Source organism: Hypanus sabinus, chromosome 3 (genome assembly GCF_030144855.1).
Source record: "Hypanus sabinus isolate sHypSab1 chromosome 3, sHypSab1.hap1, whole genome shotgun sequence".
Lineage (NCBI taxonomy): Eukaryota > Metazoa > Chordata > Chondrichthyes > Myliobatiformes > Dasyatidae > Hypanus > Hypanus sabinus.
The window spans coordinates 130,305,728-130,328,961 of record NC_082708.1 but is presented as its reverse complement, the minus strand read 5'-3'; the positions used below and the strand labels follow the sequence as shown (position 1 = coordinate 130,328,961).

The 23,234-nt window shown below is 39.6% G+C and overlaps 1 protein-coding gene across 1 annotated transcript in view; it reads right to left on the bottom strand.

Annotated features, from left to right (window-relative positions):
* LOC132391657 (membrane-associated progesterone receptor component 2-like) overlaps nucleotides 1–23,234 on the bottom strand; it is a 25,929-nt gene extending 2,695 nt beyond the window's left edge. The window contains exons 1-2 of the mRNA XM_059965136.1: nucleotides 22,859–23,234; nucleotides 9,884–10,039 (exon numbers count right to left, since the gene is read on the bottom strand). Of these exons, the coding sequence (XP_059821119.1) occupies nucleotides 9,884–10,039; nucleotides 22,859–23,195 (493 nt within the window). The 5' untranslated portion in view covers nucleotides 23,196–23,234. The remainder of the gene's footprint in view (nucleotides 1–9,883; nucleotides 10,040–22,858) is intronic.

Here is a 23,234-nt window from a genome sequence, read left to right as displayed (position 1 = left end):
ACAAGGTCTCTGCAAAAATCCAAAAAACCCTTGGAAGATTCATCACGCAAACTCCAAACTTTTGAGTGTGGTAGAGAAATGCAAGTCTCCTGCAATTTCTATGTTTAAAATTGTCCTTTGAATTAGCCAGGTAATTTACATATTTTAATGATGTTATTTTAGTATTATTTTAGTTTATTACAGTCATATCTATAATATACACAAGGTAAAACAATAATACAACATAAAATGAAGTGTAACACCTACAGAGAAAAGTGCAGGGCAGATAGATAGTGAAGAGCAAGATTTAAATTTATCACATCAGGGAACCATTCAATAGGCTTATAACAGCAGAGTAGAAGCTATCCTTAGGCCTGCCAGTACATGCTTTCAGGCTTTTGTATCTTCTGCCTGATGGGAGAAGAGATAAGATAGAATGCTGGTTGGTTGGGTTTGACTATGCTAGCTGCTTTAATGTACTGAGGCATAACGAAGTACAGATTTGATTTTCTGTTGGTGTTGAATGGGGCAGAGGCCATGATGCATCCAGATAGGATGTTTTCATATTTAATAAACAAACTAGCTTTCAAATTGATAAACTATTAGAATTTTTAAAATTTATATTATAAAAAAATTGTGTTTGTTCAACTTTGAAAATGTAAGATGATCAAATTTTAACATGCCTAAATCCAAAACATAAGTTGTCCATTTCCCTCTGTATTTGCTGCCTCCAGTGCTTTGAAGGTCGCTGACAGCTAGCACACTTGATAAATTGATCAACAAACTATTCATAATGAGAAGGCCCTGACCATTCACCTTTGCCAACTTTAGGGACCAAGTTGTTGCTGTAAGTGCTAGTAGGAAAGTGGTTCAGGTGAGATGGACCATGCCATTACATGGATATGAAGCAACAATTCACACATTGTGAATCATCACCTTACATTACTATCAGGTTCTGAACTAACCATTTAGATCAACTAAGTCTGACAAGATTGGTCAATACATAGAATGTAGAACAATGCAGACCAGAATGGGCCCTTCTATACACAACATTGTGCCAACCTTTTAACTTACTCTACAGTCAAGCTAATCCTTCTATATAGCCTATAGTGCTCCATTTTCTTCCTAAATGTCTCTAATGTATCACTTTCTACCACTGCCCTGCAGTGCATTCCAGGCTCTCATCACAATTATGTTAAATAAAAAGTACATCTCTCTAAATATAATTCCACTCACAAAGCCCTCTTACTTTAGCCATTGCTAAGCTGGAAAAAAGGCACTGGCTCTTCATTCTATCCATGCACCTCAATCGTATACACCTTTATCAAGTCAGCTCTCATCCTCCTTCACTCCAATGAGAAAAATCCTAGCTTGCTCAACCTTTTCTCATAAGACATCTAATTACCTGCCAGATTGACATTGTAATAGTCTGAAAATATTGAGATTTAGGCAATAAATTGATGAGAAAAATGAAATAGTAATGTCTAAATCATGAGAGAAGCAATGCCATAATGCATTTAAAGAGAATCACACAATTTATCCTGAGTGAGCAAGACATATTAATTATGCACTAGAGTTTATTGACGATATATATACAAGATATTGCATTACAAAATAGTAAACAAAATCTGAGAAAAACTTCAACTTGTTTACATTGCTGCCAGTAGGTTAAAAACTATTGTCTCATGAAAACTCAGATTGGATGTGAGCTGAGGGATGGTTAAGAGATCTAACATTTTGCTACCTTTTCCTTTGAGGTAATTTTTTTATACACTATGAACCACTGTATCATGATTACCCAATAGTCCTGGATTATTTAATTCACAACCATCTTCTGATCTTAACCAATTCTTCTGATCTTAACTTCAGTGCAATAAACAAATATTTAATATTTATTATCACCTTGTGGCCTCCTTAAGGCTACAAGGAGGGACACCTACATGAATCGCTGAAGTCCCCTTGGATTGATACTCTCAATATAGTTGGGTAGGACATTTCAGGAGTTAGACCTAGTAATATAATTTCCAGTATGGATAGGGTGCAATTAAGGCAACTAATGCAGTTCTTGCTCTACTTGATGGCAGGTATAACAAGCAAGGGCAGAGTTGTTTAATAAATCCTGGTAAATGACTATCAGTAGTGAAGGATGTTGGAGTGAAGGATAGAGTGGCAACCTAGCGAGCTTCGGAAATGTATTTTACTTGTAGTAACAAAATGGAATCTGTATTGTATAAGAGTGCTTTGCTTATAATGTTTGTGCAACTTTATGCTGATGGAACCTAGTCACTCACAAAGCGCAGACCAGCAGATGTGTTATTGGAAGAATGCCACATACACTGATTAAGCAGATGAACAAAATGCACTCTGTCCTTGAACGGAAGCACTGTAGCCGTACTTGTGTATATAGGAGTGACTCTGCTGTCTGTTTTCATGAAGCGATCACCAGCTCCTGTGCGGTAATGGTCTCCCCTTGCTGCAAGTAAAATAGACGTGCTTATGACTGACCCACTCTGAGTTAATTGCTGTCCGCTGGAAAGAACTTGGAGGTCCCACCAAGACTTCATGTTTAGGTATGTGTGTGGACCAAAGGAGATTCTGGTGACTGCCTGCTCCCGAGGAAACTCCTGTGCAGGAGTGATCACAAAAAGTAAGCTTGCTTTTTGCTCTGTGTAGTCTTTCCAGGAGAGTAGCAAATACCAGGTTTTGTCCAACTCCCATTCTATATACTGTGATCTGTGCTACCGTCTACTGAGTGAATCAGTTTTTCCCTGTGATTCCAATGCTTTCGGCATGGCAACGGGAAACATATGGGTATCAATGATTAGATTTGACTGACAAAAGTGTCAAGGACACCTAAAATCTGGCATCAGGGGCTCACCAGTAAAAAGAGTTCATTTTGTGGAAGAGAATCTCTTAAGTTTAATCCCTACAGGACACTGTAGTGAAAAAAAGAGAGAAAATATGGCAAGTAGGGTGTGGAAGAGAGATTAGAAATTGGTAATAATGGGACAAAGGGAGTCCTTCCTTGTTCCAAATAAGGGGACACAGCGTGGTACTGTATATGTTTAATAATTATGGGAAGAGATCAGTGGAAGAATTGCCTGGATGGGTTGACTCCACAAACTATTTTTTTTCACCACAGAGCCACCTACTCTATGGTGAAAGAGGACGACTGTACTCCAAGGTTTGGTAAGGATAATACTTGTGCAACTGGAATACGGGGACAGTCTATTGACGTCCTGAAATCAGATCTAGTGGAGGTTAGCAGAGGAGACCAGGATTTATGTCATACCTTTCTTTCTCCAGATGTGCCTGTAAACTTTCATGTGAAAAATGCGAGCTACTATTACCTACACTCATGAGGGACTTACTGTGTGTATACCAGAGACCAATTGTATTTCAGTAGCAGTCAAGTGGCAGTTATTCACCAACCACTCACTTATCAAGGAGTTTTGGAAGATTTTCATGAGGGTGCCTTGAAAGTCTCCGGAGATTTCCCTAGCTTCTGTTTAGATCTACAACTTGGTAGGTGGCACTGTTCATCTTCACAGTACGACTTATTATGACACGGCTGGAAATGACGATTTAAGCATCAGAAATCAGACCCCTGTATCAGTAGTAAAATTATTCTATACAATTATGAAATGTAAGTGGGTGATTCTGGTATTGAGGAGGCAGTGTGACCCCTCCATGAGGTTCAGTGGATATAAGATCAGGAGAATAAGGAACCCACCTAACTTTAGCAATTTCGGGAGATAATGCAGCAAAGGACTTTGGACCAGTGGTCAAGGGTCTGCAAGGACTGCCACAACAGAAGGTCCTGGAAACAACTGGATGGAGTCCCATGTGACTGGAAGGAGGTAAAACCTTTCTTTTATTGCTCCCTAGTGCATTAGAAGCAGAGGCAACCTTTGAACAGAAAGTTGTAGGACAGTTATGTTCAATGCTGATGTGGAACCCTTTACTCTCCAAGGTCTCACCGTAACTTTGGACCCCCCCCCCCCCCCCCCAGCCAAATGAAACAGGCAAGATGCTCACGACTGAACTGCATAAAGTGACTATCTAACCAAATGCTCCACTGCCCTGCAGGGCACAGTACCCTCTTTTCCCGGAGGCTGAAAAGGGGATTAATAGATCATATAAATCAATCCTGGTACATCGTTTTATCACAAGCTGTAAATCAAGTTTGTGAACTATGTATGATATGTATTTTACAAAATCCAGGGAAACTAGTAAAGGTGGAGAGATCTCATACACCACCCTCTGATGGACCGTTCATGCATTTACAGATGGATTTTATGGAATTACCTCATGTGAAGGATATAAATATATATGGGTCGTGATTGATGTTTTTCCATGATGGGTTGAAGCATTTCCCTGTAGAGAGAATGGTGCAGTTACAGTAGTTAAATATTTATTGAAGGAAGTCATGCAGAGGTTCTGGACCCCTTGGAAGCAGTCTAGTGACAACAGTACCCACTTTACTGGGGAAGTATGTAAGACCTCACCAACTGATCAACATTTCTATTGTAGCTACCATCCTCAGTCAGCAAGCTTAGGAGAAAGGATGAATGGAATGATTAAAAACAAGCTTAGTAAAATGTTTGAGGAAACTGGGTTGAGATGGAAACATGTATTACCTTTGGCCCCTATGACCATTAGGGCCACTGCCAATAGGACTACTGGATTGTCCCCCCACGAAATCATAATGGGGCAGCCATTGCGCCTGCCGTTTGATGCACCACTAGGAGTTAAGCAAATGGACAGACATAATTTGGATGAAAGCATGTTGGCCTATTGTGTATCCTTGACAAAAAGTATCACCAAGTATCAACGGGTGAAGGAAGCACAACAACTAATAGTCAGCAGTAAAGGCTGATTTATACTTGTATGTCGCATCTACACTGTACGGTGATGTGCATCTCTCCAGAAAAGTTACTCATGAGTCGCAACAACACAGACCGCAACAACTGTGATTGGTCCGCTTGGTAGCATCGCATTTCCTCCTACGCATTTCCGGCTGCTTCTTCTCTGCCATGTTTGTAGGCTGTGCGTACACTGATGCGAAATAGATCAACCAGATCGTCAAATCTACCTGCCGACATGCGAAAATATTTGAAATGCATTTCCTCGTCCATGGTTCTCACAAAGAAACTCAACACAGTGGCATAGAAAACCCAATGCTAACTAGCGTTTTGGCGCACACCAACGCATGCTCGCTACGGCGTAGAGCGATGCAGAAGTGAAAATCGGCGTTACAGCGTAGGCTGCGGCATAGCCCATACACACAAGTATAAATCAGCCTTTAGTGTCATGACATACAGCCTGGAGTTTACGTGATTGTCTGGACAGTTAAGAGGAAGAGTTGTGAGCATCCTCATTTTGAAGGACCATTAAGAGACAAATCATCGTAGATACACGCCTTGCACTGTAAAAAGACTTCCGAGCCAGTAAAAACATGAGCCCCCTCAACACCACACCAATTGTGATGCTGGAACTAATGGCTTCGTCAGCATATACAAACACTGCCCCTGCACAGAATACAGTCGACCCTTCTTATCTGCGGGGGATTGGTTCTGGGACCTTACTTAACCTGTCTCAGTGCGGTGGACTTTAGGACCTGGCAGATCTCGGGACCTGCCGCCCGCAGTGTTTCTGTTCCGGAAAACAAACACAATTGAAAATAAAGTGGAAATAATAAAGCAATCGGAAAGAGGTGAAACACCATCGGTCATTGGAAAAGCGTTAGGCTACAGTCGGTCAACGATTGGAACAATTTTAAAGGATAAAGTGAGAGTAATGGAGCATGTGAAGGCCCTGCTCCGATGAAAGCTACAATTATTACTAAGCCACACAGTGGTTTAATTATTGAAATACACAAGTTCCTTAAGTGTTTTATATGCATAGAAAGGTAAAGTATATACTATATACTAAGACAAACGTTTGACTGATGCTAAATAATACCGGATGTACTGTTCCGACTTACGTACAAATCCAACTTAAAGACGGACTCAGGAATGGAACCCGTTTGTAACCCGGGGAATGCCTGTACCTTAAGTCATCTCTAGATTACTTATTAAACCTAATACGATGTAAATACTATGTAAATAGTTGTAATACTCTCTGTACATGCTCAAACAAGTGCTGGAGAGAGAACTTCCGGGTTTTCCCCATCCACGGTTGGTTGAATCCACGCATGCGGAACCCGCAGATACAGAGGGCCGACTGTATGCCCGACGAATGTTTCAGCTTTCTGGACTGTACCAATCTTCATATTCCACAGCAAAGAAGGAATCTGTTTAATTCCAGCGAATGGAGCTCAGGGACGAATGGAGCCGAACAAAAACCCTGAACGGTCACAAGACAGACACCAATTCCAATTGCATGTGCTTTAATAGAGGGTATTTTTCCCATTTTAAGCATGATTGGTGCAGCCACAAGTATGGAGACCAGATTCCCCATATGAAACTGTCCAGTTCAATGGCCAAGGACACTGATCAGGTAAAATGTCACCATAACTGGAAGGACAAGAGCCCCTATTTGGGGAGCAGAAAAGGTATATGTATAGAATTGAAAAATCTCAGTCCTCCTCACTTGTTGGGTACATGGTTACTGGGCCTACCCCTGGCTGCTTGGGCATGTCCCCAAGTATGAGGGGAAGTGGAGGGAGCCGCGGCCTGAAAGGGCTGTTGTTATTTTGTCTACATCATGCTCCACATGTGACATTTGGCGTCACTACCTCACCACCCTCTGGAGCTGTGGCACAAGACGTCCATAACAAGGACCGAGAGATTCTGCATGATTGCCTTTCCGGGATACGGGGACTGCCACACTGTCCTGGGAACTGATTAAAATGGCATTGGCTTTGAAGAAGATAGCGAATGAGACCACCTATGCCTTTGATGAAACCCAATAAGTATTATCCAAGCTGTCGGTAGAACTGGTAGCTATTCATACAGTAGCATTATAGATCAGAACGGCTTTAGATCTTATTATATCAGAAAAAGGGGCACTTCTGCTCTGATAGTACAAGATTGCTGTACTTATGGTTGCAAGAAAAAGTTTGTGAATCCTTTGCAATTATCTGGTTTTCTGCATTACTCATAAAATGTGGTCTGATTTTCATCTAAGTCACAATAATAGAGAAACACAATCTGTCTAAACTAATAAACACACAAGCAATTTTACTTTTTCTCGTCAATACTGAGTACACCATTTAAACAATCAGTCTAGGTTTCAAGAATGTGAACCTCTGCGGTAATACTTTCTACAAAAGCTATTTGGAGTCAGGTGTTCCAATCAATGAGATGAGATTGGAGGTGTGGGTTGTAGAGGTGCCCTGCCCTATGAAAAAGACACATAGAATCAGATTACTGACAGAACCTGCTCTTCCCAAGAAAGATTTGTTCATGTACATCATGCCTCGATCAAAACAACTTTCAGAGCACCTTAGAAGAAGAATTGTAGAGATGCATGAAACTGGAAAAAGCTACAAAAGCAATTCTACTAAAGACCTGAGTGTTCAATCTACAGTAAGATGACTACCCCGAACTTTAAATCTTCACTTCAATGGGAGTTCAGTGAAAATCTCTCTCATGGCTCCCCCTCAGATTCTTCAACCTTGCATTTCTTCCTCCTCCCCCACCTTATTACTCTGATTCCTCATCATTTTTTCTCCAGTCTTCATGAAGGGTCTTGGCCCGAAACATCATTTGTACTCTTTTCCATAGATGCTGCCTGGCCTGCTGAGTTCCTCCAATGTTTTGTGTGTGTCGCTTGAATTTCCAGCTTCTGCTAATTTTCTTGTTTGATATTGTATTTCAATGAAGCTTCGAGCACGTCCTTTAATCTTTTTATCTGCCTGGTAATCTCCTGCCAGAACAAAACTCAGAATGGAGCATCTGTCTCACAAGCCTGGTGTCAGGAAAGCAAGTAATGTGGCCAACCAGATGTACCGTAAATTCTGGTGTATAAGCCCACTCAGAGTGTAAGCCGACCCCCCCCCCGCCCCCATTTTCAAGGTTAAAAAAGTGACTTTTCATGTTCTTTGTATAAGCTGACCCCTTTTGTAGAGGTTTTTGATTTAACCAGAAAAGATCACAAAATCTCAAATGCCAGTACTCAGCTTTGCTGGATCTGGAAACTGGAAATTTTGTGAACCAGTACCTGCTAAGAAAATAGGCCTACACATTGTAGAGCGTTATAAGCGAATTCTTAACAAATAAATCAGGGAGGGAAGTTTTGGATTAGGTTCCTGATGGTAAAGAAACCTGTGAAATGTAACCTCCGTGAAGCCATTTAGCGCCCATCGTAATCTCATTAAAACATAACACGGGGTAGCGGGATCAGTACATGTACTCAGTATTGAGTTTGTGACCACCATGTACAACAAACTAAAATGAATACGATATGATGCTGGCTTCAAGCCGAAGGTTGTTGATTTTGCTAAAGGAACGAATAACTGAGGCTGCTAAGAAGTTTAGTGTAAATGAGAAACAAGTGAGAGAGTGGAGAAAGGCAGAGGACACGCTAAGGGAAATGTCAAGGATGAAATGTGCAAACCGTGGGAAAACATGCCAGTGGCCAGAACTGGAAGAAAAAGTTTTAGAGTGGGTGAATCACCAGCGATCGTTTGGATAAACTGTTACCAGAAAAATTATTCTAGTTCAAGCATTGAAATGGGCCGAAAAACATGAGGTCAGCGAAAATTTCAAAGCCTCGCAAAACTGGTGCACCCGATTTAGGAATAGACGTGAATAGACATGAGACAAAAAACAAAGATTGCTCAGAAGTTGCCAAGCAATCTTGAGAATAAGATTACGGCCTTCTAATTGTTTGTAATCAAGCATCGAAAGGCACATTCTTATCCATTTTCACTGACTGGTAACATGGACAAGACACCAACATTCTTTGATTTTGTTGGCAATCGCACTGTCAATCAGAAGGGGGAGAAAACAGTCCTTGCCAAAACAACTGAACGTGAGAAGCAATATTTTACTGTTGTGTTAACGTGTATGGCTGATGGGACAAAACTACTACCGATGGTGATTTTTGAGAGGAAAACGTTCCCAAAGAAAGAAAAATTCTCATGGAGTGTTGTTTACGTTCAAGAGCGCGGCTGGATGGACAAAGTGGGTTAAAGAGGTGTGGCGTCGACGTCCCGAAGGTTTCAGGAAGGAAAAGTCGTTACTTGTCTGGGATATATTCAAAGTGCACTTGTCAGGTGAGACAAAAGCAGCATTGAAAGCTGAAAATACAGAGACATTGCAGTCATCCCCGGTGATTTGACATTCGTGCTCCAGCCATTAGGTGTGAGTTTAAACAAACCATTCAAAGAATTCACGTAGATCTTTTCTTTTGTGTAACTTTCATAAGCATTTGTATTTTCTTTTGTATTTGACTCAAAAACAGCCAATAAATATGACCTGTCTTCCGTGTATTCATTTCAACCCCCTAATTTTAGAACAAAAATTTAGGGCCAAATTCTCGGCTTATGCATCGGAATCATGAAATTTGGAGGATTTTGTACAGACAGCACCAGTGGTATTTTTGAACTTCTTTAGAATGACTACTGTAGGTATTACATATCCAAGATGGATTTCAAGCAGGTATCACAGAGGTCTATTGGGCTTTGTGCTAAATCCTTGTCATTGGTGTCCATGTCTATTGCCACTAAGACCCCACACAAACTCCCTCCCTAAATCCCTCTACCTTTCCATCGTTGACCAAGGATTTATCTTCTATTGAATATCTCATTTTCCTGCTCATATATACAAATTGAAGATTCCAAATGAGACTGTATAAGTAAGCCAAGAATAAAAAAAGTTAACAGTTCCAACAATTACTTGATGGAATGCACCAACTGAATAGTAAATGTAACCAGAAAAAGACAATGAATACTTGCCCATGAATTGCATTTCCCATTCTCTAACACTTTCCATTTGTACAGCACTTAAATCAGAAAGATCGTCAAATTCATCCCTCAGAGCTTCTTTATCCAGGCAGAAAGTAGCCAGCCCTCTTGAAGCATCGCGGCCAGCAAATATACCATACGGGCCATCTGTAGTGATAGTGAGGAGGGAGAAAGAAGTGTTAATGAATAGAGCATTATAAACTGGTAATTGAGAACAGATTCAATCTGGATTTGTAGCTAAAACTGAAATCTTGAATTTGTAGATCATGTAGATTAAGCACTTCTAACTAATTTTACATCACAATCCTTCTGAAAATAATTTGAAATGTTAAAGTACATTAGTCAAACCAGCTTGTTACTTTATTAAAAAAATCAACTCCATTATTTTTGTCAAATCCTTTACTTAATTTTCATAAGCAAATCCTAGGTGGTTGATGGGCATAGTGGGCAAAGAATCTCAGAAATCCATATATAGCCACGTATGTTCTATGCTCAAAAGAACTCCAAAAAATAGAGGACTAATTGCAGCCAAGATATTTAGTTGATGTTCATTTTTAAAGCCAAGCCAAATCAAGAACAGGTTTTAGGAATTGAAACTGAACTACAATATGACACATAACAATCAGCAACATTTGTGTTAAAACCATTACCTTCTGTGATATTTTCTCTACAAGATTAACTTGGTGACATAACTGTCCCAAAGTTCATTAGTAATGAAATACATTAATAACCACGGTGATTATGACTTGCATGTGATTGTTGGATGTATGATTAGTAAGGTTGCAGATATGGTTTTGTTGATAATGAAGTTGATAGTCAGGCTACTGGATCATACTAGTAACTTGGGCAGAGTCCATGATGTGATGAGCTTTGGGAGTACCATTCCATTCAAGTAAAGAGACCTTGATGTACAAGTCCGAAGATTCCTAAAGATGGCAAAACAGAAAGATAGGGAGATGGCAATAATATAGGATTCTTACTTTCATTAGTCAGAGCATAAAAATAAGAGAAGGAAAGCCACGGTCCATCTAAAACATTGGTTAGCCCAGAGATAGCATACAGAGCACGATTCTGGTTGCCGGTTGCCACAATATCTGGACAGTGCAGAGGAGATTCACCAGGACATCACTGTTTCAGTTATGAGGAGAAATGGGACAGGCAGTGTATGTTTTCCTTGAAACAGTGAAGGTTGGGGCCGGAATCTGACAAAGCTAGCTAAACTAACTTTTTTTTATATAAAGGGACACAAATAGGGTAGACAGTGAGAAAAACTTGCATGACTGACATGTCCAAGACCAGAAAATAGAGGTTTAAGATGCAGAGTAAGAAACTTGTTAAGAATTTGAGGAACATAGTCCAGAACGTACTGCCTAAGATGCTGGTAGAACCAGGTATTGTCATAATATTTAAGAAACACTTCGATGAGCACAATAATTGCCAAGGCTACACAATAAATGGTGATAAATGGGATTAGTGTAGATTAGGTCCTTGATGGTCAGCAGTGAAATAGTGGGCCTAAGGGCCAGGTTCTGGGCTGTTTGACTCCGTATTGAACTACAGGCATTATCATGATGATAATAGCAATTCCAAAGGGCCACATTCCAAGAAAGATACAAATTCAGGGAAATCATTAACTACAAGAGATTACCTATGTTAATCAACTAAGACTGGGAATTGGCTGGAAGGGAATTTCAGAAAAGCTTGTCATGCAGGCTCTTAAATAAACAAATACATATTCCATGAAGACGACAGCAACCCATGATCCAGTAAATACATTTAACTGATGAATTAACTGGAATCTAAGATCAAATTAAAGGAAGATAAAAATTAGATTTTATTTTAGAGGTTCAAATAGAATTTTCTGATCATCAAGACTCATGGCTGTGATGAAAATTTTAATTGAAAATCCTGAGGTATAAATTTCACATGCATTTACTTTAAGCATCTATCTTATGTGCACTATTATACTGCTTCTTCAAACCCTGGAACTTTGATGTGAATTTCTAATACAATATTTCTAAGTGCAAGTAAAGAATAGCATTATCTCCAGAATAGTGTCAGATATTGGATACTGACATACGCTGGAAAAATTTAGCAGCACTGGCGGAGGCAAAAAGCGTATGTCAACATTTTGGGTTGAAACTATGCACGAGACTGACTGGGAAGACAAAAGATTGCCAGTACATAGGAGTGCAAGGGAGAATTGGGGTTAAGCTTGGCAGGTTATAGGTAGAACCTGATAGATTGGCCAGGGAGTGCTGATGGAACCAAGTGAAGGGAAGGAAACATGTGGGAGAAGAACATAGGGTTGTGGGTTATCTGGAATTACAGAGTTCAAATGTTATAAGCTACCCAAGCAAAATATTTTTTTCAATTTCTGTTTGGCCTGTATGTGCCAACGGAGAAGGCAAAGGACAGACAGGGCAGTGCAGGAGTGGGAAAAAGTTAAAATGACAATCAACAGGAAGCTCAAGAAAGCTGCTGCGGCTAAAGCAAGTGCTCTGTAAGATCACTGCTTTCTTTATGCTTGGCTTCACCAATGTAGATGACACCACATTGTCAGACAAAGTGCAGTAAACAAGGTTGGAAGAGGTGCAGGTGAACGTCTATCTCATTTGGAAAGGCTGTTTGGGTTACTGGGATGTGGTAAAGGATGAGAAAACAGACAGGTGTCACACCAAGGGAACATGCCAGTGGATGGTGAAGGGCGAACAGACCTGGACACCTGAGACAGAGAATGCTCCTCACAGGAAGCAGAAAAAAGAGTGGTGTGGAGTGAGGGGAAGATGTAGCTTGTTCTGCAATCATGTTGAAGCTGACAGAAGTGATTATAGAAGTTGCCAGGGTGAAAGAGACACCCAAGGGTATGCTATCGCTGTCTCTCTGGGGAGGTGGGGATCAGAGCAATGTGGGAAATGGAACAAATACCTGTAGGGTCTCCATTAAGTATGACAGAGGGAAGTCATAATTCTGAAAAACATTTCAGAAGCCTTAACGCTTGTGAACAAATGTGGCAGAGAGAAGAAAGTTAGAAGGTCAAGTGTCAGATCCTGCGTGTCTTTGCCATTACCTTATTGGTTGGAGGTGCTGGCTTTTGGCTCACCTTGATCCCTTAAAGGCCTAGAAGTAGTTAGTCCAATTGACTGCACCAACTAAACAACAGCTTTGTTTTCCATACAATGTCAATTACAGCTCCATAGTTTTGAAAACTGCTTTAGCTACTGTTCAATTAATTACCAAACCAAACAAAAAAAATCAACTGATCTGTTTTCAGTTTTCCTCATCATGCTCATTTCATATAATTTGGAAACTCCTAAAATATATGCTGTTTCAACATCCTATGGAACATACAAATTTGATGTCAACATTTAACAGATAATTACTACTAATAATAAGGAAATGTTAAGCACCAACCAGTTGCTTGGCTGCCATTTTGCTCATTACAAATTACAACTATATATTACTGTAAATATCTATGAAATGCAAGAATTAAGAGCTCTTAAATCCAACATCACCCTTCCTTCACAAGCTCTTAATCCAATTCCTTTCTAGCCATATACACATTATTCTTTCATTCAATTACTACTTTCATACAAATCACCCACTTTGTTTTCTCCCAAAATACACTATTCTGTTACCTTGCACTTTTCCATTCCTCAGCAGCATCATTTTCTTTGACAATTTAATCATTCCAACCAGTAGTCTCCATTAACACACACAAAATGCCGGAAGAACTCAGCAGGAGAAGAATGAAGAGCCAACATTTTAGCTCGAGACCCTTTATCAAGTTTCTGCTTAAAAGTTCAGCTATTTATTCATATCCATACATGATGCCTGACCTGCTGACTTTCTCCAGCATTTTGTGTGTATTATTCTAGATTTCTAGCAACTGCAGAAATTTGTATCAATGATTTGAGTCTTCCTTAACAGACAAATTAAAATACTACAACAGAAAAATTAAAACACAAATTACAGGAGACTGGCATAGTGCCTCTGCAAAGTAGAGCAGCGACCTCACAGTAGTAGCAATCTAGACTTTCAGTGGTCTGTGTGTGAAGGAAACATGTTTACCTCACAGTCATGTTGGTTTGCCCAGGTACTCTGATTTCCTCCTGTATTCCAAAAGTAGTACTGGCTGTCAGGTTAACTAGCTAGAGGGAGAACCAGGGTGACGGGGTGGGGAGTATTAATATGTATTTGCTCAGAGAATAGGTTACAGGGAAATAAGTGGGGGGAAGGAATCAATGGAATTGCTCAGGCAGCTGGCATAAACTCAATTGACCAAATTGTCACCTATGTTGCAAGTAAATATGAAAGTTTAAAAATCCAGATACCAAGCATCACATCAGTATGACAGCAAGTTATTACCCAGCTACTGCTGATTACTAATAATGATCAGTGTAACACATTGGTTCACATATTTACTGTTATGCTGTATGTATTTAATTTAGCAGTTCTGTAAGAGCAGTCTGTTCTGCTGTCAGCCTGTTTGGGCTATTGTTGAAGATAAGGGATGATGAAGAATGTGTGCCATCCAATTAGGATAGTAGAACTGAGGGGAGGTTTCTCTGGTGAGGGACACCAAGGTTGGGCTTGGGGCTTTTGTTCGGCGGGAGGAGATGAAGAGGGAAGATGCTGGAGAGAACAGGTCTTAGGATTCAATCCAGACCAGGACCCTGATTCATTGAAGCTAGGGGCGATGATTGATTGAGGACTGGTGAATATGGTGAAATGTCGAGCTCCAACTTGTGCATGTTTGACTGCTTAATTAAAATGGGTCCTTTTCTTTTTGTTTTTTCTTTACTAACCCTTTAGTTAAGATTCATAAATTAAAAGGCAAAATTAGTATTGTAGACCCTGAAGGTTGCAAAGCATCTAAGAAATATAATCAAGCAACACACACAAAATGCTGGTGGAACACAACAGGCCAGGCAGCATCTATAGGAAGAAGCACAGTCGCTGTTTCGGGCCAAGACCCTTCGTCAGGACCCTTCTTCCTATAGATGCTGCCTGGCCTGCTGCGTTCTACCTGCATTTTGTGTGTGTTGCTTGAATTTCCAGGATCTTCAGATTTCCTCGTGTTTGTGAAGAAATATAATCAATATGGTTTTATAAACAGTAAACCATGATTGAAAAATGTGTTTGAATTCTCTCAATGTGGACAAAACAAAAGAGATGGTTGTTGACTTCAGGAGGACACAGAGCGACCACTCCCCTCTGAACATCCGATGGCTCCTCGGTAGAGATTGTTAACGGCACCAAATTTCTTGGCGTTCACCTGGCAGAGAATCTCACCTGGTCCCTCAACACCAGCTCCATAACAAAGAAAGCCCAGCAGCGTCTCTACAAAGCCCAGCAGCATCTCTACTTTCTGCAAAGGCTGAGGAAAGTCCATCTCCCACCTCCCCATCCTCATCACATTCTACAGGGGTTGTATTGAGAGCATCCTGAGCAGCTGCTGATTTGGAAATTGCACCATCTCAGATCACAAGACCCTGCAGCAGATAGGGAGGTCAGCTGAGAAGATCACTGGGGTCTCTCTTCCCACCATTACGGATATTTACACTACACACTGCATCTGCAAAGCAAACAGCATTATGAAGGACCCCACGCACCCCTCATACAAACTCTTCTCCCTCCTGCCATCTGGGAAAATGTACCGGAGCATTCGGGCTCTGACGACCAGACTACATAATAGTTTCTTGCCCCATGCTATCAGACTCCTCAATATCCAGAGCCTGGACTGACACCAACTTACTGCCCTCTACTGTGCCTATTGTCTTATTTATTATTTATTGTAATACCTGCACTGTTTTGTGCACTTTATGCAGTCCTGAGTAGATCTGTAGTCTAGAGTAGTTTTTTTTCTGTTCTGTTTTCACGTAATTCAGTGTAGTTATTGTACTGTTTCATATAGCACCAGGGTCCTGAAAAACACTCTCATTTTTACTGTGTACTGTACCAGCAATTATGGTCGAAATGACAATAAAAAGCAACTTGACTTGATAATGTGACAAGAGTTGATAGAAGAGAATCTGCAGATGTAGTGCAAAAAGCATTTGACAAGGTGACACAAAGTCTGATACAAAAGTTAACAGCATGAAGTATCGGAGTACATGTGTTAGTGCAGATTGAAATTAGCTGTCACAAAGAAAACAGTTGGAATAAATAAGTCCTTTTCAGGCTGGAGGGAAGCAAACAGTAGAGTACCCTAGGGACTGGTTCTTGACCCACAAATGATTTACTATTTACATTAATGAGCTACTTTTTTTTGTAGGTTTTTCCATTCAAGGGCATTGGTGTTTCCATACCAGGTCATGATGCAACCAATCAATATACTCTCCACTGCACATCTATAGAAGTTTATCAAAGTTTTAGTGGACATGCCAAAACTTCAGAAATTTCTAAGAAAGTGGAGGTGCTACTGCATGGCTGAAATGAAGTAACTTCAGTTCCATATTCCAGACTACCATGGTAATTCTTCAACTCTTTTCAAGAATATATCTACCTTTGCCTTAGAAACATTGACAGGGTGGGACGAGGTACAGTCCAAGTAGCTGTGCGAGTCAGTAGATAAGCTGTCTCCAGAGATAAAGACAGAGAGATTAAGAAAGGCGAGGGAGGTGTCAGAATTAGGTTGTCTGTTATCCCTCCCATCTCCTTATCATTACAGTGACAACTGCACTGGGGGGGGGGGGGGGGGGGGGGGAGTATAATGATTTGGGGTTAAACCAGGGTATACGAACTACAATACAAGTGTCATTCATAACAAGATGAAGGTACTGTGGTCATAAGGTACTGTGTTGTCAATGTGCGAGTAGAGTCACTGTGGGTAAAAAAAAAGCACAAACTATTTCAGGCACTTCCAAGTGACCGCAAGCAACTACCTGAGAATTAAAGGGGAAGTGGCATTTAAATTAGTCAGATTGAGAGATTAATAGAATTCTTAAATTAACAGTATTTTAGATGCATAACTTGTATTCTTCACTGTTTTTTGAAACTTGTAATTAGTCCTACAATTTAATTTTTCCACCTTCAGTTCACTCTAGCTGACAGTTGAGGTTGTAACCCCAACCATACATAGTTCCACTCCCAACCGCGTAAAGGATCCAATGATCAGACTGCCTTGTACTCAAAAATGAGTTACTAATTCAGCATCACCATAAAGCAGTGTGTCTCCACAGAAGTAAACTCAGAATATATGCAAGAAATGTTGATGTAATCACGTTAACTTTGTGAAGTTATGCTATGTGCATACCACAGCAAGCAGTAACAGCCACTTGTATCTTCTGTCAAAGATAAGAAAAACTAGCATAACAGTGGGTAAACAACTAAATTGACTGATCCAAGATCATCCCAGGTTTGAACAAATGTCTTTTAACTCATTTGTTTATGCAAGATGAGTACCTCTTATCCGAAATTCCAAAATCCAAATTTCTTTGGAGCACTGACATGATGTCACAAATGAAAAATTCCACAAAGCGCTGGGAAGGTTCTCCAGTCATTCGCAGGTCTCAGTGAGAAGTGACCTCACATACGTAATGAACAGAAGTTAATGAAAAGTAGGAAAACACTGAATAAAGCAAAAAAAATCTTGATTGTGTATTGAAAGAATGGATTTGTCAGGGAGTGAGCTTATGCCACTTAACGGTGTGCCAATCATGAAACAAGCAAAGATCGATCATGACAAAATGAAAATTATTGTGAATATTCAGCAGGCTGGTTGAAAATGCACAGCATTAATTTTTTTTAAAGATCTGTGGTGATAAAGCAACTGCTGATCATGATGCAGCAGAGAAATTCATTACTGAGTTGGCCAAGATGATCGCTATTGAAACTCGAACATGATGGAACAGCTTCATCAGTATATATGTGATGAACAAGTTTAAGACAAACACTGTTTATCAGTAGCACATGAATTCAGAATCAGAAATAATGGTGATCCAAGGTATCTCATTTATATTCCAAAATTTGAAAAAATCCAAAATCCAAACACTTTCAGCCCCCAACATTTTGGTTAAAGGTTACTCAACTTATAATATTAAAGCCAAAACACAACCTCATAAACTAAAACAATCCAAAACTTAGGATTTAAAATTCAGATCAGTTATCACTGAAAAAAATTTCTTTCCCCTTTATTATTTATCCTGAATAATCAGCAGCTCACATCCTTCCTATTCTGAATTTAATGTTTTTTTGCAAGATAAGGGGAAATTATACGATTATGCTATTTCCTCCAAATAAGCAAATGACAGATAGTTCGACTTGTGGGAATGCTTTCAAATGCCAACAGCTATAGCAAAAATATTTTAGCATTATATAGCACCAAAACCTGATAACTCTACTCAACAAGGTTTACCCAAAAGTTAATTCTTGAATCTACAGAAACAGAGGATTATACATTCATATATTAGAAATTAATGTCAAATTGAGGTTTTATTTTGCACTTTCAAGTCAGATATTAATGGACTTGTGTAGTTGTTCAAAAGGGAGAAAGACAAGACAGAAAAACAGCAGAGTTGTTCTGGGTTCTGGGTTAACATTCCCAATTCTCCCAATAACACCACTAATGTGTGCTGATTTTGAAACCTTATTGCACATAGAAGTGTGATTAAAAGGTTAACACTTAATTCCATCTCATATATTGTACAATACTTAAGATGTGCTGAACAAGTATAAGGTGTTAGACAAAAATGTGGTAGTGATTGAAAAAAAAAGAACATGGCTTAAGAAGACTATACTACCAATGCTTTAAAAACTTGAAGTGGTGGTGCATACAATATCTTGAAGTGAAGATAATATCTGCAATAGGTTAAAGACACACCACTGCCAGTAAGGCACCATTAAACCATTACTTTCCACTAAATTTCAGCACTTAATATTGGAAAAAGTTTCTCAGAACATTGACAGATTTCCCACAAACAAAATTCAATACTTTCAACATCCGCACAATTACAATGTACCTGAAAGATATTTTAGTAAGCCAAAGATTTAATGATATTAGTTCAGAGTTAAATGCAAGAAAACATACTGTTAAATGTTTATTAGTTTGGGATATAGAAAATAAATTCAAAGACAACGAAGTTGTGGTCGGTCACAATATTTGAAATTTCTTCCACTGACGAAAACAAAGCTATTTGTTCTAGCATTTTTGGTCTAAAAATTCCCAACATTAACAATGTCAGCTTTTGATTTTCTTGAATTCAGTGCCACTTCTCAGGAATACTCAGTCTTACAAGTTCCTCAATGTGAGTTTGGCACCAGTGCACCACAAAGCTGTGTGTTTAGCCCCCACTCTGCTCACTTTACACTTATGACTATGTGGCTAAGCACAGCACCAATGCCATATTCAAGTTTGCTGATGTCACCTCTTTTGTGGGGCAATTCAAAGGTGGTGATGAATATTGAAATTCTAGCTGAGTGGTGCCGCAACAACAACCTTTACTCTAACTCAGCAAGACCAAGAAGCTGATTATTGATTTCAGGAGAGGGAAACCAGAGGTCCATGAGCCAGTTCTCAGCAACTTTAAATTCCTCAGTGTTGTTATTTCAGAGGACCTATCCTTGCCCCAGTGCAATTACAAAGAATGCATGGCAGTGTCAAACGTTGACCAACTTCTACAGAGGTACAGTGGAGAGTATATTGACTGGGTGCATCATAGCCTGATATGGAAGCACCAAAGTCCTTGAACAGAAAGTCTCACAAATAGTGGTGGATACGGCCCAGTCCATCACAGATAAATCTCTTCCCACTATTGAGCAGATCCACATGAAATGCTGTCGCAGGAAAGCAGCATCCATCATCAGGAACCACCACCACTCAGTAGATGCTCTCTTCTCACTGATGCCATCAGGAAGGTGGTACAGGAGCCTCAGGACTCGCACCAGAACAATCATTACCCCTCAATCATCAGGCTCTTAAACCAAAGGGGATAACTTCATTCAATTTCACTTGCCCCATCATCGAAATGTCCCCACAACCTATGGACTCACTGTCTCATGTTCTCAAAATATATTGCTTATTTATTATTAATTTATTTTTGTATTTGCAAGTTTGTTGTATTTTGCACAGTGGTTGAACGCCCAAGTTGGTGCTGCCTTTCATCGATTCTATCATGGTTATTATTCCATTATGATTTCAGTGAGTACACCAGAAAATGAATCTCAGGGTTGTATGTGGTGACATTTATGAACTTCTGATAATAAATTTACTTTGAACTTTTTAATGCAGTTCATAGATATTAACATAAACAGAAATTGCTATTTATATTAAATTTCTCATGATTAACCATGTACACACTAACATTCACTTGGACAGCCAAATAATTGAAGACCATTTGATTGTACTTAGTTAATATTTAAAAATCTCAATCCAATTCCAGCAAGAAATGCAAAGGACCTTTAAGGGAAGTACGAGCAATACCTGCAGCATTTTTTGGGTTCAAATTACAGCTTATATTGGAGAGATAATAGTTAAATGTAACTGTAGAAAAATTAAATCTAATGTCAAATAAAAACAGAAAATGCTGCAAATGTTTAGCAGTGCAGGCAGCACCTGGAGAAAAAGAAACATAATTACCTTTTAAGGTCCAAGACCCTCCTGAAAAACTGTTCCTTCTTCCACAGATACTATCCAATTAGCTGAGGGTTTACAACATTTTGTTTTTATTTGCAATAGTACATTAACTAATTAAGAGTTTTTAAGTAAAATAATTTCAACAGAATGTCGTGGTATTGGGTCCTAATACATTCTGTACTTACAATGGGGCAAGGGGCATAAATACAAGACTGAAGTGATTGAAATATTCTTTAAGCAGAAACATACTGCTTAATCGCTTATAGTAACCTGCCCCAACATCCACATTATAAAGAAACTTCCAAATACACTAGTAAAAGCTATGGCCCCAGGAAACCGATGCAAATTTGAAAAATAAAATTGAGATTGCACACTGTTCCCACCTCAACAATTTTGTTAAGTACCTTCACTGCAGGCACTGCAGTGATTCATTAAAGAAACTCATCCCAGCTCATCAAGGGCAACAGATATAAAGGCTGGCATGTTGTCAGTGACACCCACATCCTATGCTAGAATAAGTGCTTTTGCTTTGGCCAAACAAAAACTTGAAAAGCCTATCTGTCTTGCAACTATCCCAGTATCAATTTCAAGAATTCTGTGTTTTTTCTCTAACATGCTATAATGCATCTGATCAACAGCACAGAGGTGGGAAGTTCCCTGGCGTAGGCATTTTTTCTCCCCCGTATTACCGTCAAAGTGGCTATTATCGCCTTCATTGTTTCATTCCCCAAGTTAAAATGCACTTTATAAATATGGTTGAGAACTTTGAAATCGCCTGTAGCCACCATAAAGGCCTTATCTGGAAGGGTTTGCAATACTCATCTAATTTGATTCCGTAATTTTACCTTATAAAAGGAAATTACTGATTTACCAAATACTCCTTGATGGAACACACTGTGTGGCAGCAGTGTTCATCCAGCACCTCAATGTCAATGAAACTCATAAAACCACATTCAGTTAGACCAAAAGACAGCATGTAACAAATCTGCAGGACTGACACTGTGTCACGTAGTTATTAACACTAGAAAATGAAAATGAAATGCTGCCAACGTCCTTGATTTTCTCACATTTAAAACAGAGCAAAGCTATTTAATGAACTTGCAAACTGTGCAAGTCTTATGCATGCAATCATACTTGGTTCAAAAATTCTGTACAAAAGAACTTGAATATGATTGTTTCCATATCTTTCAAACCTGTGGTATAACTGATAAACCATTTTGCAAGCTGAATCATCCATCAATACAGGATGCAAAGTTCACCAACAAATGCAAACATTCCCCTTTTTTTCCTATCTGTGATGCATCATTAACCCTATAAACTGTAAATTTATAAAAAAAATTTTAAGAAGCCATTCAGTTCATTGTCTACATTGACTTTCAAAGAATTCCCATCAGCTTTATCATCTCGCTTACTTCAGCGTATCAAAAGGAACCAATATTTGCATTCTCTTATTTACTCATTACCAGTTTTTTGTATGAAAATCAACCTTACTTTCATGTAGTGTCTTGCAATTAGCAAAATATACACACTGGCCGAAAGACATTGAATAAAATTGGAGGTATAATCCAAAAGTATGGAATGAAAGCCTTAATTGTAACTGACCTTCACCTCTTCAGGTTTGGTAGCTAACTTTTTCACTCCCATCTCTTTTGAATCCCACCAGTGAATGCTACTTCCTATCAAGGGAGGCTACAGTTTGACATCTGGAGAGCTGACCTTACTTATACGAACGCTTTCATAAGGAGGGTTGACAGTTGAAAAGTTGTCTTTATGAGTAAGTCAAAAACAAGGAAACATAGATACAAAATAAAGAGTTGTCATTTAAAACTGAGATACATGGATACTGTTCCACCCATACGGAATTCTCTTTCCCCAATGTTGATGGCGATATCATTAGATACGTTACAAGTTGCGATAGATAAATATTTGAAAGATAAGGGAATTGAGGGTTATGGGGAAGTGGCACAGAAAAGAGCTGACGCTAGCACAGAACAGTCATGATCGTACTGATTGCTTCCAGCATTGCACAAGAAAGCGTTTTTAGGTCCACAAAGTTTACGTGTGGAATTATTCCGAAGAAAATTGCACACCTCTCGTTTTGCTATGAAGCAACGATCAAATAAAAGCCATTCCTTAAATTTCTAATCCTCACGGCTTTGCATTAAGTGGTGAAATTGTGTCATTGAAGAGATAGCCAATATTGATTTGTTGCTGCAAGTTGGGCAGAAAGTAAGCAGCATGCATACAAATATACCAATAATAAGTGTGAAATTCACGCAGACATACGTAGCCAAGCATTATTAAGTGTATGAGGTCAGAAATCCATTTGCATTCCATGACAGTGAAATATTGTTTTGCTTATTAGGTGTGTGATTTGTTGCTGTACTGACCGGGTCCATAGAATTTCTTCCCTTTGGTCACATCGAAAACTTTGCCGTTGACGGCGAGCAAGAGCCGCGGGTTCTGAATCCCGTCGTATTCCCGCAACTGTTCCAGACTGAAGTCGCGCTTCTTCATCTTGGGCAGCGCGGGCTCTTTGCACTCCGTCTCCGCACCGCCCCTCCTTCTCTTGTACAGTCTGTAGACCCCGAGTAAAGCCAGCACCAGCAGACAGACATTAAAAACTAAACCGCCAACACCGAAACGAGCCAGCCCGGCCGCCTCCTCCTCATCCAAAGACGGACCACCCCCTTCACCACCGCTGCTGCCTTCTACATCGTCCGCCATACTGTACGTTAACAACCCCGCCAGCAGCGCATAAACACT